Source organism: Seriola dumerili, unplaced genomic scaffold (assembly GCF_002260705.1).
Source record: "Seriola dumerili isolate Sdu_G_001 unplaced genomic scaffold, Sdu_1.0 BDQW01000110.1, whole genome shotgun sequence".
Classification (NCBI taxonomy): domain Eukaryota; kingdom Metazoa; phylum Chordata; class Actinopteri; order Carangiformes; family Carangidae; genus Seriola; species Seriola dumerili.
The window spans coordinates 4,833,337-4,850,752 of NW_019174365.1; the positions used below are offsets into that span (position 1 = coordinate 4,833,337).

At 41.0% G+C, this 17,416-nt stretch overlaps 1 protein-coding gene across 3 annotated transcripts in view; it reads left to right on the forward strand.

The window, feature by feature from the left end:
- LOC111223159 (engulfment and cell motility protein 1) overlaps positions 1-17,416 on the forward strand; it is a 98,565-nt gene that overhangs the window by 53,770 nt on the left and 27,379 nt on the right. For all 3 annotated transcript variants that reach the window (XM_022747191.1, XM_022747190.1, XM_022747192.1), the window contains one exon: positions 13,141-13,277. In XM_022747191.1, coding sequence (XP_022602912.1) covers positions 13,141-13,277 — 137 coding nt within the window. The remainder of the gene's footprint in view (positions 1-13,140; positions 13,278-17,416) is intronic.

Here is a 17,416-nt window from a genome sequence, read left to right on the forward strand (position 1 = left end):
CTATGATGAGAACAAGCAGCCAGACCTACAAATTCTGCCCAACATTTTGTGATCTTCTTGGTTTGGTAGAAAACCTTCATCTCCAAAGTCTTCCATTTTTGCAAATAGTGTTTTCTATTATTTTTATGAAGATGAAGATACTGTTGTGTTGTGACACTAAAAATTTCCCTGCAGGACTCAATGCCTGAGTTGAATAATGGCAATGACCTTGACTTGTAGTTCTGGGCCTTTCTGTTCCCAGTGGCTGTATAATGTCCTCTTTACTGAGGCTGTTATCCCAGGAGACTGAACCTACTATTAATATTTATGATGTGGTACAGTGTTTATGTGTGTATGTGTAAAATGCAGGGACAGATAAGAATTGGTAAGGTGAACCCATAAGCTGCAAAGAATGATCCATCCGTCTATAGATACTGTCTGCTGCCCTAAGACATGACAGGATTCCTGTATACACAAGTAGGTCATCTATGGGCACACAGTGAAAAAAGAATATGTGCAAAGGGAATAAAATAAAACAACCCCTTGCAGGAAATCACTGGGTACAGGAGAGGAAAGTCAACATTTTGATATATTTATATTTACTTCGTCCCAAATCTTAATGTTCCCATCCATCTCTTGTCACAGCTCGAGTAAATATTTGCACAGACTCACACTCACAGAGCATCATATGTGTCTTATTCTTATGGGAGGAAGCCACCGTGTCCCAGTCATAATCTGCACTGTGTCTTCTCTTGTAAAGGGCTAAGTGCATTTTCATACACACCCCATTAGCCCTGTGTATATTAACACACACTAATGAATGTATGAGCAAGATGAATGTAACATGGGCCAGGCAGGTGTTGTAAATGCTTCGTGAGGAACGGCTGGTCATTAGAGGTGGTGTGTATGTGTGTGTGTGATGTTAGGGCATGAGTGTGCATTTCCCAGAGGAAAGCTGGGAGAGAAATGAGTCTCTGCCCTGCACTGACTGTCATCATTCGGTTGACCTTTCAACAGGGAAACAATGAAATACATGACACTAATGAGGATGTTAGCGGGAGTGTCTGTGTCTCTGCAACGTTTTATCAGTTTTGATAGTGTGGTATTTGAGTCAGAGTTGTATTAGAAACCTTGGCGCATTGTTTCACCCATAACTTGAAGTGTAACAATGGCATTTCAAGCTGATTTTTTTTTTTTAATGCACCATTTTTCACACTGTGGGGAAATCGTTTCTGCATTGGCCAATCGCCAGATGAATAACACCAACATCATTTTTATCTGTGTAGTTCAGTGAATGGCAGTATTGGTCAGTCGGTCCACCACTTTAGCCAGGTCTGACATATGTCAACAACTTCTGGATGAATTGCCATAAAATTTTGTATAGACGTTCATGGTGCGCAGAGGGTGAATCCTAATGATTTTGGTGATCCCCTGACTTTTCCCACCACAATGAGGGTGACATTTGTGATGTAAGGATCCAATGTCTTGGCAACATTTGGATGGATGGCCATGACATGCATGCCCCATCAACATTTATTATATGAACTTTGTTGATCTTATAACTATTCATTTTTCACCACATTAAACTGTAAATTTGTCAATGCCTTAGGTTTTTGACCAAATACCTGCAATTCTAAAGACATTCAGCATCACCTGCACTTGCATATTAGCATGCTAATGTTACCATTTAGCTCAAAGCACTGCTGCTACAGCCTCACAGACCTGCTAGCTTGGCTTTAGACTTGTAGTATTGTTTATTCATTGCAGTAACCCATTAGCTGACATTTGAACGTTTATGTGAATAATCCTCTACCCAACATAAGCGTCAGTGCAGCAGGAGATACAAAGCATGCAGGAACAAGTTGATATAGCCGTCAAAGCAGCTGTAACCTCTAAATGTTTCATAGTGCAGAGCAAAACTGAGACCCAAAGCTGCTCCCAAAACTTCATCAAAGCCAACTACAACACAAGCACTCAGTGATTCTCCATTGAAAAGCCATGGTTGTCTTTCAAACCTGGTTTCTATTAAAGGAGTCCAAACCCCTGGTGCAGAAAAAGAGTTAATTTCAGCTTTTTTTTAACCTCCTCCCTCTCTGCTCCACTGCCCTATGTGCATAAAGGCAGAAGAAAGAGACAGCGGATTAATTGTGACGGCGGGGACGTCTTAGTGGCTCATTTGCTCGCTCCATCTATGTGAAATGCCAGTGTGGCTCTGGCAGGGGCCAGACACTGTCTTCTTGTTTTCTCATGAGGATGAAACACCAAGGGATTCTTGATTTGCCTGGGGCTATTGAAGTTGCCTTTCTTCCCCGCTCGTCTCTTCAAGTTCTCTTTCCAGTTTAATGTTTCTCACTTTTTCTCACTCTTCACTCCTTCTTTCAGGCTCTCTGTTTTTCCCTCTTTGTGGCTCTGTCCCTCTCAGACTTGTAATCCTTTCTCATGCTTTCACGCTCTGGCTCTCTTTCTCCATCCCATGACTTTGACGAAAATGACATCATATACACTACAATACAAATAGCATCTTACATATCTTACATTCATAAACAACAGAGAACCTAGTCAAGAATATGCTATGACAGTTGTTTCAATGTTTTTTCAGGTCAAGAGATTTTCTTGCATTCCACTTATCCATTTAACGCCATCCTCATTTTGAGGCATTTGACATTTTCCCTTTTCGTTGCTAAGATATTTCTATGTAGATTTGGTCTGGAGAAAGGAGGCAAGGGAGCTTGTTTGGTTGAATCAGCTGTCAGAGCTGCTAGATCCTACATAATTCATAACACTTTCCAGGTGTCACTCTCTCTGTCCTGTCTCTCTCTGTTTCCTCTCTCTCTCTCACCCTCTTCCATTAATTCATAACCTTTCTGTTCCTCTCTCCCACTCTTGCATTTGTTGTTGCCCTGCTTCAGATCCTAAAAGATTAATTGTCCCACCATGTTTCTGCTGGAACGTGGGGCTTAATGGAATCTGCGTCGGTGAGGCACCAAGCCATGACTTTTCCGACTCTCCTGTTTAAGCCGGTCCATGGAATATTTATGAAGTTATTTAGAAAGGGCCAGGCATGGGGAGTAATGGCCCTGCTTGGTGATTCATGGTGTGGCGTCTCATTGCTGAGATGGAGAGCAGGGTGGTGAGCTATGGCAGGTCTGAGCATGGACACACACATGGAAGCAGCCTCACACATGAAACTGAAAAAGGAACCAGAAATAAGCACCTACGAACACACACGCACACCCATGCACACGCAGACACACACACACACACACACACACACACACACACACACACACACACACACATACAAGCAGGTCTGGCCAGGCTCCAGACTGACAGTCACATGATGTCCTTATATTTGTAGCTGTCTCCTCCATCACTGAGCGATCAGCCAAGGTCAGAACAAAAGGCCATGTTCAGCACCATGGACAGCTCCTGTCGTACAACAGAGCTGTACAGCATCACAATACATCACTGTGATATTTGGATTGATTTTCTTTTTTTCATTGTCTTGTCTCAAGAACAGTTTGTATCTTCCTTCTTGGTCACTTAGTTTTGAGCATTAGAAAATGATGCGCAACCCAAGCTGAGTAAATTCTTCTCTCTTGCTCATAGGTATTTAGGTGTCCTTGTGCTTTTGTGTAGTGTTTCAACAAATCAATGTTTTTTCGATGTTCAGAATAATTTTGGGGTGTTTTATCTGCTTTTATTGATAGTGGACAGTTGGGGGATCATGAGACATGAGATACGTAGCAGAAAATGACATGCAGCAAAGATTAGCTGGACCAAAACCAGGGATTTTTTGGGTCATAGGTAACACAAGTCAACTGAGGGTAACCAGCCTATCACTGTATCCTGCTGTATGTAGACTCTGCTGTTACATCCTGCCTAGTCCTGCCTAGGTGTGTGTTGCTTCAGTATGTGTATGCACAGTATGTCCAAACAAAGCCCGTGATTCAGAGTCATCTACAATCATTACCTGGACAACTCCCACTGTAACGACACTCCTCTGAGTTGCCTGCTGTACCCCTGTAAAAACAACAGTAACTTATCAACACACACACACACACACCCACACACTCCTCCACATCCACTTCTAACCCTTGAGAAATGCCACAGTGTGAGTTTGAAATGCTGCGATGTGCTTGGACTGGCCCACAGTGTGTCAGTGAGATATAGTTTTAACGCACACAGCCATGGCACAAAATGAAATGTCATGTTTGATCGTGCAGTCATACACTAAAGACTAAACAGGAAATGAAAAAGTCATATCAGATTTTGGACTATGTGATATTATATATACGTATGATATAATATTATGTTATAAATATTTCAAACTAAATTGGCAAAGAATTAATTAAATTAATTAAAATCTGTCACATAACACCTCTGTCAATATTATATGAGACATGGGTCTCTACTATTCTGCTAAAAGTAATTTATGTTCATCATCCATTCCTTATCACTTAAAAATATAACAATTATTCTTATTTATCTTATTTATTTTTATACATTTTTATCCTTTTTTCACACCTTTATAGGTTATGACCAGTATGAATTCACCGCATCCAGCTGTAGTTCTGCATAATAAGTAAAAACTTTACATCCACCTTTCAAGCCTCGAGGGGGTTCGTGTTTGAAACTCAATAGACTTGGAGTAGATTATCACTTCAATTGGATTAATTACATTTCTGACCCAATGAGACATTTTTCCTCACATGCTGACAAGTCATTAAATTATCTTGTAATTAATATGTTACATTAGCAGTGGCCTGGGGCAAGAATATCACTTTCTATGGGGTTCTTTTTCTGTCTTATTTTTCTATATTTGTTTTTAAAGTACTGGCAGTTTGTGTAGGTTTTATGAAACATGAAGGAAAGATGCTGAATTATAGTGCATTAAATATACATTTCAAGATATGTTTGTATCTTGTTTTATTTATCATTTTCAGTGGGCAGTTGCTGCCACTAATGAGGTATCAGTGGGATGAGAATCTTTGTCAGAGATCAAACATTAGTATGCTAACATTAGTGTTAGCTGAACATTAGCTTGGAAAGCTTGACCCCACTGGAAATGACTTGTTAAGTCTCAAGGTTGTGTCTGATAATCCCTCCCATAAGTCTCCCTGCATGAATCATGAGCGGAGTGGATGATGGCGAGTGGAGGAAAGGCCAAGCGCGGAATCCCAAGTATCCCTCAAGTCGTGACATGAGCATCTGTTTGGCAGTCAGCAGCCACTTCACGCTTCAGTTGTCAGTTTCAGCCTTGTGTTAAAGGGGGAGAGCGTTCTTCAGGGTTTTCCACTTCATAGCCTCGGGCATACAACAGCAAAAGGTTTTTAAATTGCACAAATAACAACAAACTTGACAGATGGGTGCTCCAGAATCTCAAGTTTTGAGCATCCTTTGAGTTTTTCAGATGCTGCTGTTACTTCTCTGCAAACCTTGGTGGACTGAAGTGGCGTGGTGGATCAAACACAACGCACCTTGTCAACAGTTAATTTAAAGCCTTTGCTGAGGAACATTTAAAAGATCATAATGCAGCACTAGACAACATCTTGTAGTACATCATTGAACAGCGGATAACAAAACAAATCTGACCACATAAAAGTAGCTAATACAAATAAAATAAAACTGTTCAAATTCTTGTTTGGATATGTATCCAGTGGTAGGAGGAACAGGTTTCCTAATAAACAGTCTTTCAGCATTTTATGCAACTACTCTCCATCACTAATTATCACTCATGTCCAAAAAGCAGAGACAAAATGGCATTTCCACAGTAAATGATACCTGTATATAATAATACATGTGTAAAAACCTATGTGTAATTTTGTAGTTTGTAAATTTGCCCAATGCCCAACTCCAAAACTCTAAAAATGTCTAGTTCTAGTATTCAACTATAATTATGATTTATTCACCCAGATACAGACTGTGTTTGTGTGCTTCCGTGTGTGTGTGAGCACATATGTGCATGTAAGCTGGAGAATTTTTTTCTGTTGTTTTGTTATGATTAAACAATTCTGTTTCTGCATTTGGGCAAACTCAGACAGATTGTGTGTTTGTTAGCCTGAGCATGAATCACCACGTCTGATCTGAGACTTTCCTTCAGAAGAGTCTGGCATGCTGTCTTTTATAGTCTAAGATAGGAGTTGTGTTTCATATATTTAATAAATGCGTCCTGGGGCAGCTCTGACTTGATAGAGAACTCACAGCTAAATGTGGATGGACAAGCCTTATTGTATTTGTGAGAATATGAGGCGTCTGTGGAAACAGATGTACTGCTAAATTTGTTGGATATGTGTCTCAGTCCAGAGCGTTGATGGATTCGCTACATGCGTCCCTCTGTCTCATTTTCCCCTCTCTCCATCTGCTGCTCTGCTATGCCTCGCTCTCCCTCTGTCCTCTAATGCATCTTGACCATTGTTGGGAACTCTGCATGCTAAAATGGTTTAGTTATGTAATTAGAAACCACAGAGGAAATAAGGCTTTGACTTTTCCCTGTTTTCATCCCTATCCAGTCAAGGTTCCTCATGTGCTTCTCTTCCTCCCTGAAATGAAATACTCGGTGTCTCGCAATGTTTTTTTTTTTGTTTGTTTTGTTTTTTTTATCTTGCATTTCAAAGAAGAAACTTGGCCAGTGACCTCATTCTCCAGGCATCCTTATTTCATGATCAATACAACCAGACGGCCCCGCTGGTGTGGCCCAAACATTATAAAACTGATTTATCATTTCACATTTCACAGACTCCAAACTCAGAAACCCTGAGACATCACATTTTAAAGTGACATATTTGGTCCAGAATCTACTGCAGAAGGCTAGCAAGATGAAGTGAACTACATGCAGTATTCTAAGGTGGTGCCCCATTTCAAATCAAGTCGTTCACCAGGCGCACACACTGGAGACGATTCTTTAGGATTCAGTGTTTGTTCAACTTACCTGCACACATCTGTTTGTTATACAGCTTAGAGAAACATTTTATTTGACCTAATGGCTAATTTTGCATTGTTTTGAGTTTAAGAGCGTCACGTGACCAGCAATTCTAGAAGAATAACATTGCTGCACAGCTCAGTGTTGTTCCTAAGGACATGTTGAAGTGTAGGGTGATCTTACCCACTGTGTATGACTTGAGTCCAAAATGACAAACAGATGAAAGCTACAGTATCTATATAACTGATTTTTTTTACCAATTAGAGTAGCATAGTCTTTGAAAATAAATGGATTTATTTGCTTGGATAAATGGCTTTAGTGCACGCTCATTTTAATCTGGCAGCAGCCTTATATGCATGAGAAGTACACAGTTAGCCTGCTAAGTCATCCAGCCAGCCGTGGTTTGCATCTCATCTCTGTGTACCTGCTGCCTTGGCATCCTGCACACACGTTAACAGTGACTTGACTGGAAAGATGGTGCTGACGCTGCTCGCTGGACAAACACACACACACACACACACACACACACACACACACAGATACACATACACACACACACACACACACACACACACACACACACACACACACACACTCTCCCCTTGTCACAGTTGGACATCAGGGCATGCTGGTATTGTAATTAGAGTGAGGATGACACTTTTCGCTGTGTATTCATCATGTGGCATAGCTGCAAGGTGACTCTGAGGGTTGTTTCGTTTGCTTTGTGCACACACACACACACACACACACACACACACACACAAACAAATACACACTGGCCCTTGACAGATGTCAGGGTGGCATTCAGCCCACGCATCTCTCTCGCTTTTTCTCTCATGCATACACAGACTCACAGCTGCACACGCAAACACTTTTAACGCACATGCTTAGTCACCTTCCTCATGCCCAGCACTCATGTGTGGTGGCCAGTTGAGTAATTAGCTCTTAGTTGACGTCACCGAGCCCTCAGAGTTTTCACATTGAATGGACTCTGATAAAAGCGTGACAGGCGACAGCTGTCCCATGCTCAGTCACGCTTGCATCCACATACACACACATGCACATAAACACAGTCACACATTTACCTCAGGGAGAAGATGGTGACACCTGACCTCAGCCCAACCACACACACCCCAGTAGATGGATGGATGGAGGGAAAATGAGAGGAGAGGGGAACTGTCTGCACCCTCTGCATAGTCTTGCCTTCATGATGATATTGTGTGATGTTGTGGAACATCACTGTACCGATGTGTTTAATTTGTCTGAAACCAATGACCTGGAACTCCTCTCTGCCTACAGAGCTTATGACGCATTCACGTCATATGGCTCTGATCATAATCATGAGCAACTGAAGCAGAAAAACCTTCACGGCAGCCTCTGGGTTGTAATTCCTAGATATAAATATGGGAAATTTCAAAGAGTGAATGTTATCTCCCCTGAAAAGATCTGTGTGTCAACAAACTGTTGACAAAATGGCTGCAAAGTTGCAACTAACTTCAATACAATATTGATACTTATAGAAGTGATTCAATCTGTTTAAAAGGAGCTACACATTGTTTGTGTGTATCTAGCTTCACTTATTAACAAGCCGCAGCAAAAGTAGGCCGTTTAAATGATTCAACCGCACGATCCCTGATGCTTAGATCCTTGTGTGTTTGATTTTATTTAACTTGAAAGTTAAAAAGTTCCTAGCACTTTTTTTTGTTCAAGACACGACAGGCAACAGGATAGCAGTGTGAGTCGGGAGTGGTGCTGTAATAATTAAGTTGATTAATGGAAAATTAACTAACAATTTTTTTAATTTTATAATTTTCAAGCAAAATTGTCAAACATTTGCTGGTTCCAACTGCTCACATGTGAGGATCTGCAGCCCGAGTGCTGCTGCAAGTCTATAAAATGATATGTAAATTAACAAGCAATGAAAGTAATTGCTAGCCAGCCCTAGTGAGACACGGTTAAACCAAAAGGTCTTACAGCAATCATCCTGCTGAAATGTCCTTTTACAAAACACGGACTCCCTGTTATGTCCAGGGGAAGTTGTGTTATCATTCTTGCTTTTCCGTTAATCATTTTGTAGAGACATATAGTGACAAAGTGCTGCGCCATAAATGTAAAGCGTCGAGTTCTGTTGATTTGTGTGGGCATATGGTCCAGCATAACCTAAACTGGTCATCACGGTGTCCTGTTACCTACTTCATGGGTGGTACAGGGACTGAACATCTGGCTGTGCAGATGGATGAAAAGCATGCAGGACAAAGAAAAGTCATTACAGCCCATTTTTACATCCATCTAGACTGTCTGCTGTGGACCCATATGCTTGACCGAAAAGAGTCACAAATTGTGACTTAAATTGAGAGAGAGTTCATATCTACCCTGCTGCTTCATAGCATGACATCCAGCCACAAGCAGAGTTCATCGTGCTTGTGTGTGTGTGTGTGTGTGTGTGTGTGTGTGTGTGTGTGTGTGTGTGCGCATGCCCCTGGCTGTGTGACTCTTCCATCAAAAAGTGTCAGACTCCTCAGGCGCTTGATGTGTCCAGTTGTCCGCCCCATCTCTATGACCGTGTTAGCCTGCCTGTGGGAGAGAATGTGTCTCATCGAGAGGAAGGAAGTAAAAGAGGTTTTACATAACCTGTTTCGACCAATCATGAGGCCAGTTCATAAGTGCTTAGCCTCGGGTTTTGTAGCTGTCTAAGAAGCACAGGTCATAGCAGATGTAGCTTTCAGTATCTAATTATTTTCACAAAGTAAAAGGGAATGGAAAAGAAGGAAAGGAAAGGGTTAGTATAACACAGTTGAACTCATAAGGAAAGAAACTGTTGCTCTGCTCTTTGGCCACATCTCAATCAGCGATGCCACCACATCAGTTTTCCATTAGCTACAAAGACACAACGCTGACTTCACTCACTGTGTCCCAAATCACTTCCTCATTCACTCACTCGCTGCTTCTTACATGATAGAGCAGTTGACTGATATATATCGAGTGATATTGCAGGTCTTATCACTTTGTCGCCTTAAATGAAGACATTGTTATGAGGTAGCTTCACTCATTAATGGAATTTAATGTGACAAGCACACACACACACACACACTCTCACACAGGATGACTGCAGTTCCTCTCAGATTTAGGCCGTGTGCAGCCTAAAGATTTGGGGCAAGAGTGGCGAGGAGTTGGTGTTTCCCTTCTCTTTTTTTATTTTCGTCAGTACAGCCATCCAGCTGCAAAGCCCCATTAGTCAGCGTATTGTGTGACACCATATTTTATTGTGTGTCATCATTGTCGCCTCAGTGTCAGTAATAATAATGCTGCATCGCTCTGGTAAAAAAAAAAAAAAAAAAAAAAAAAAAAAAACAAGGCCGGTTTAAGGCTAGTAAGGCTTAAAGTAATAGTTACCTAATCACAGTAACATGACTTTGCACTCACTCCATGCCGTCTCTGTTCAGGCCGATAATTTTAAGTGCATTTGTGCAGTGTTGAGAATGATTCAGCCATGACATTTCAGCTAGCTGGAAAGCAACTGCAGCGCTGAAAAAGGAAGTACCAAATTGTTGAGTTTTGTCGCCCTATGTGGACTTTTCATTTGAAAGAGCCAGACATTACATTCAAACAGTTGGTAATGCCTGAGGGCTCAGTGAAATATAGTGCAGGTCCATTAAGATAGTATTGTTTTGGCTCTCTATTTCAGTGCATTGAATTTGAAATGAGATAGTAACTATAAAGTTAAAGTGCTGACTTTGAGGGTGTATAATTCCACATCCAACGAACCAATGTCGAAATTGTATCCCTTTTTATACATACCCCTAAGGGTAAAAATGAAACGTCTACGTGTCATGAAATCTAGAGCGGTGGAGTCGAACCGAAACGATTGAAAACCCTGTCCGAATACAGACTAGACTGTGTCTTCAAGACGATATTTAGATTTCTCCCATAGATATAAGTATTACATCCAATACTGATGTGTTTTCATCTCTGGAGGCTGCTGAAATGCTGAGCAGCTGTGTCCAGATTTCCCCTCTTAAATTATTTCCTCAGCGTGGGTGAAATATGTTTGTTTGATGAAATATTCAGTGATCCACACTGTGTAGCCATTTGGGTACGTTTGCAATAAGAGTATTATAATGGAGAACACTGTTTGCTAACTATTTTGAGCATCAACACACGGTAACGTGTTTTTTGGCCTCATCGTTGTGCTGCTCCAGGTCCTGCTGAGCCCTGCAAGAGGTAATAAAAGGGCCTGCAACTCAGCATGCCTCGCAAAACCTCTGGATGGAGAAATTTCTGCAGAGCCACATGAGACTGCTCACTGTCTGTATCTCCCAAATAAGCCTTGACATGTAATTCCACTCACCTTGCCACCTCAGGGCTCTGTTGGTCCTATCAATAAACAGTCCATTTAGCTCAGAGGTCACTCTAAACTTCCACCCTAACAAGAAGTTTTGCAAGTTGGCCAAAAAAGGGTATTTGATTGAGGAAGGAATTTTTTTTTTTCTGAATTCACCCTTTTTCATCTCTTTCTCGTTTTTCTTCTTCTTCTTCTGTCCCTGAGGGTCAGTGTACTGTTGACTAAGCAGCCAGTCAGCATCTGTTTTGGCTCACCTCCATTAGTTTCTTGATTGACTACCGGCACCGGTAGCACATCCCCCTAGATTTCTCCACCCTGCTCTCCCCTTAATCTCCCATCCATCGCTCCAAATCAAGGCTCAGGTCGCTGTGCCCGTGGCCAGCGGGCATCACTCATTATACTGTGAAGTTTCAATTGCTGCCTGACCCCTTTCATCCAATTTCATGGCTGCTCATGGTGGGCCAGTGCCCCTGCTGCTCCGCTCTGAAACTCTTTAAACGAACCAACCTTTGGCACAAGGCCGCCACTCATCTCAGCAAGACGAGAGGGAGACGAATTTAGTTCAAATGAATGTCAAGCCTTGTTATTGTAGCTCTTGGTTAATATGGTTTGGGCACTCAAGAGCCCTGGCTTTCCCCCTTCCCTCTCATTCTGATTTCAAACACACCCTCACACAAATAGTGGGGGTTGAAATGCCTCAGTTCACTGCTAATAAAGAAAATAAACCACCCCCTGGCTTTGGAAAATGAAAAATCTCACTTTAATCCAGATGGAACAGTGTTTGCTGGTCACAATTTGCCTCCGAGGGCTATTTTGTGTTATAAATTGATGAGGACCTAAATTTTCAATGTGGTCTTGCTTCATTGAGGAACTGTATCTCATTCTCAATTGTTGTTTCTATCAAATAACCTATAAACACATCAACCCTCTGCCACGTCTGTAATGCAGAATCATAGAATCCCTCCCAGATCAGTTAGATTATCTCTCGTGAGCAGTCTGTCACATCTCATATTACTCTGCACTCCTTATCTTCTGAAACTGATGTATTTTGAATATGAATCTAGCACGCAGACGCCTGATGATTATTCTTTGAAGCTTAAGTGTCAGAATGATCTTGTATGATCATCAAGCACATTTGCCACTTTAAATGTAATTCAGAACCTTTCAGCAGCAGTTATTTGATGACCTCATCTGTAACGCTTTCCGGTTAAGTGATGTTTGCTTGCAGCTCTGTGTGTGTGTGTGTGTGTGGAAAACGCGTGTGTGTGTGTGTGTGTGTGTGTGTGTGTGTGCGCTGCGCTGCTTGTCCTTGTTATCGTGCATTACTCAGGTGTTCAGGTCCGAACTAGGGGCCACATTCTTTCAGGCCCAATTACGTATTTATATATTGAAGGCCACCATATGGTGTGAGTCATTCAACAGAGTAGAGGAGTACAAAGTAAATGGACCTTCACTGGCCAACGGCTGTTCTTTTATCAACGTGTTGGTGTATGTAGAGATGCAGTGGATGCGAGTCAGGATCTAGCTTTGAGATTAGTTTTATTAAGACCTGATAGAAGGTGGTAACATACCAGAAAAGCAAATACAAGAATCCAGACAGCCACATGTCTGTGGCATGTCAGTGTCCAAAAAACCTACTCATGGACTGAATATCGACATGAATATCGAATAAACATTAATATTAGATTGTTTTTCAAAACATTTCTGAGGAATGAAGGTAATAATTGCACCTGTCAGAGCATAATTTATGGCACGACAAGTTATTACAGTTTTGTATGAATCATTGTCATTGTCTTATGTCAAATGAAATGCCAGCATAAAATGGTTTCCATCACAGGTATCAGCTTTGACTCAAACCGCTGCTGTCGGTGACAGTCCGTCTCTCTTGTGCCCACAGCCAGTGAAAACTGCCATGACTTCCACCCCATGTTCTTCACCCACGATCGCTCCTTTGAGGAATTCTTCTGCATCTCCATCCAGCTGCTCAACAAGACCTGGAAGGAGATGAGAGCCACAAGTGAAGACTTCAACAAAGTACGTGGGAGGCTTTGCTGAATAAACACCATCACTGTGTCCCAGTTCCATCCATGCTACATGCTAACTGCAACTAGGTTTTGGGTTTCAAGTGCATTCAATTCACACTGGCAAAGTGAAACATTTAAAATACTTGGTAGCACTATGCACACTTATAATATACTTTAAATACTTACATACTTAATATGAATGATGTTGATGGACTCAGGTGAGACATATCCAGGAACATTTTCGAAAGGTTTCCAAATCTGAAATTAGCAGCAACTAACGAACAATGTAGTGTGGAATTGGGACGCAACTGAAGTCTTTGACTAGTTAAAAAATGTTCCACAAACATGCAGCACGGTGAGATTTCACTGCACAGAGTTTGTTTGCGATGCAAAATGCTCCATTTTTGAAAAAGAATACTTTTATACTTGATGGAAAACAAGCTAATAGACGATGACACTGAGGACAAAAACAATGTTTTGTGTTGTTTTTAGAATTGGTCATTTTTGCTATTTTAAGGTGAGGTCTTTGTGTAGAATCGTGACACACACACACACACACACACGATTTGTGTCGCACATCACTGACTTTCTGTTGTGAAGCAGCACAGTCGCATAGCTCACTCTCAGTTCCAGCTGTGATAATCATATCTCGTGTTCTGTCAGTCACTGAGGCGGCACGCACAGTCAAATATCAGTCCTGATTAAGGTGCATAGACATGAAATGTTTTTTTTTCCTGTTTGCACAAATGAACATGCTTTAGGGGTTTCTTTTATAAGAGCACAAATTGAGAGAAAGAACTGCACATCTCAAACATCTCATCGCATTTTACATCGTCTTTTAGGTTTTGAATTTTTCCTGCAGTTTTTTTTTTTTCCCTCTGACATGAAACATTAGCTGCCTCCATTGGCCGAGCCACTGATTAGGCTCCTACATCTTCATTTGGAGTTCATTGGAGTCTGGGATGAGGATGAAAAACTTCCTGTAAGATGGCTACCGTTGAGTCGGCTCACACAGGAAATATATGTGTGCGCGCAGCCAGACGGTGATAGTAATGAGGTGTTTATGACAGATATTGTATGTGGTGTATTCAGTTGGGCATGAGTTGAAGCAGACAACAGATGCTGTGTGCCTTTTTACTGATTTGTCAAACAAATTATGATTATCTTACGGTGTCAAACACCAAGCAGACCAACACAAGCTACAAGCCAGCCCATGTCCAAGTCACTGCTTACACATTGATTTGTTGTGCTTCCGTCCTCTGCTCATATTTACTGGCATTGATCAGCATTGGAAAAGTGTCTCACACATAAGCAAGCCAGTCCTTAATTCTGCATTTGCTCTGCAGGTATTCTGCTCTTGTTCCCATATGTCATGCCGCTGTAAAGGGCCACATATTGCGCTACATCAAGGTGACTCTGTAATTGCTAAATCAGCCTCCAGCATCCATGAAATACATTTTCAAGAGTTTTCACATCTTAATTTTGTGTGTGAATGGGAGTGAGTGTGAAGTGATGCTGGAGTTGCATCATTCTCTGTTAACTTCGCTGTGGGTTACATGATGGCAGTGACAGCAATGTGAGTTTCATAAGTCGGTCTGACAAACAGAAGTTAGCGCTCGGATGCAAGATTGTGAATAAAGTCGAGCTCTCAGCTTTCGCAAAGGAAATAAGAGAATGATATGAAAAATGTGTTGTTGTTGTTTTGAGACTTTTTGATCTACTGCGAGAGGCTATGAACGAAGGGTCTTAACATATCGTAGTCAAGATGAGAAACAGGAAAATCCAGTCATCCTCTGTAGCAGTGGTTGAGTAAATGTTTCATGCGCCTACAGTCTATTGAAGTCCTCACCACTATATGTGTTTTTCAGCTCACTAAAAGCTTTAGTAGTGGAATCACTTGAGAGCATGATAGTATTTTTGGTTTTATGAATTCAGAACTGAAAAAGGGACAGTGTCATTGTGTCAGTCTGTTTGTCTGGTGATCTAAATGCTGTAATTACGAAGTGAAATTACGAAGATTCTTTAATGATAAATATACCAGGAGTGATGAGACCATCTGTAATGGGCTAGCTAATCTCAGTTCAGTTCTGCTTCTAGTTCATCCTGGGGCGAGGACACAACACACACATACTGTACACACACCTCCCCTAGCAAGCAATCCTGTTATCCAACCCCATCCTTCACACCCCTCCCTCAAAGGCAAGAGTCAATTTCGATTGAGTTGGGATAGATGACGCTTCCCTTCCTTCTCCCTTCTGCCCTCCCCAAACCTCATCTTTCATCACACGGTACCTTGGGAGTTTGAAATTCAGCAGCAGCTTGTCGATAGCAAGACTGTTTGGTCTCTAGGGCTTCCTATCAGTTAAATGGTGCGTGTGGAGCTCTGCGCTTCCAGCCCCGAACGCTGAGGCTCAGTTTGTAACCGCTATGAACTTAGAAACACTCAGGAGACATCAGCCCCTCTGATGATGTCTGAAAGTTGTCATTTTCTACCCAGTTCTGTCAACAACAAACCGAGTTGTTTATGTGTAACTGAAAGTCACTGACTGCACATTCCATAAAATGAAATGTCTCTACGATAAAGAGGAGGAACATGCCCCAGAGATGCACGCTGGGAAAGCTCGATGTAGATCCCACTAAATCCTGAGCATTAGCATTAGCAATACTAATGAGAAGAACATGAACATGAGTTTTAAGTGCTTTACAAAGTCAATAAAGTGAGAAACAAGATGAGGGGATTAAGGAAAATACAAATCACAGATATAAACATTTAACGTCAAGTGACATGGGAGTTGGAGCATCTTTAGCTTTCGTACTATGCCATGAAACGGAATATGTGTGGGTTGTAATCAGGAGTGAGACTCAGATTCACAGTTTCTCAGAAGTTGGTGTGGCTTATCGAATACAGAGTGAGGGAGATGGAGAAATGAATAATTTAGACCACATTCACTTGACTTGAGACCCACACACACACATCTCTGACCCACGACATCGCTCTGGGACCTACTACAACCTAAAGGCTAATAGTCAAGATTGGTTTCCTCTCATGCATTGGGATAGGTAGTCGCCCTAAATCACAGTTGACTGGATAAATTAAGCTTTGCACCCAGAGTTAAAGATTTTATATATATATACTTATATATTTTATAGAAAGAGAAGAGAGAGGAATTTAACGTTGCTTTTTATTTTCTTTGTTTGTGTTTTGTTTGTTTTGTTTTTTTGTTTTTTTGTTTTTTTTTAGATATAACGATAAAAAATTCACAAGGACGCATTTATTTTGTGTTATTGCACATGTACAGAACAGCCTACATGGCATTTGTATATTGTTATTGTATATAGTATTTCTAATTTATTTTAGGTGTTTTAGATTCTGTTTCTATTTTTATTTCATTTCTTTTTACATTTTCCCCTTTTACTGCTATTCTTTTGTGCTGCTGTGTCAATTTGAATTTCCTCTACGGGGGATCAATGAAGGTACATCTTATTTTATCATAGGATTAGAACTTGAAAAATATCTTTTTTTTATTTCGTTGTGTCTTTAGGGGACAGGAACAGGAAAGAAGGAACAGACTCTTTTGGATGAGAGAATATGAAATAAATGACTTGCGAAAAAAACTTGAACGGATGAAACTATGACTTCATGTCTGCAAGTTTGGAGGAATAATCTCAAAGGTAACATTGATTTGTATAAAAAGTAACTATTGACTTGCCTAATAATGAATGGCACAGTAATAACTATGGCAAGAGGTTGGGGTCAATATGTACAGTAGCAGTTACACTGTACACCCCACAGTCACTGATTTGAAGTGCAGTGACTGTCCATTTAACTGCCACCAATTGCTCATTTAAACTGGACTATTGAACTTTATAGTGGAGCTGACCCGTCTCAAGCGATCAGTCATGTAATTGGTTATTGGTGTCTCAGTCGAGTAAGAAATTTATCATCTGTTTTTTTGTGGTTTCTATGTCGAGATTTGAACTTAATAATCTGTTACTCATCAGTGGAAAATGATGGTTACAATGTGCGCGAATATACTTTGGTTTTTGAAAGGTACGGGATCTTAAAAGAGCTCTGTGAGCCAACATCTGTTTGAGAAATAACAACAGTACAATGTGATAGATTAATCAGTCTGTCAAAGAAATCCTGTC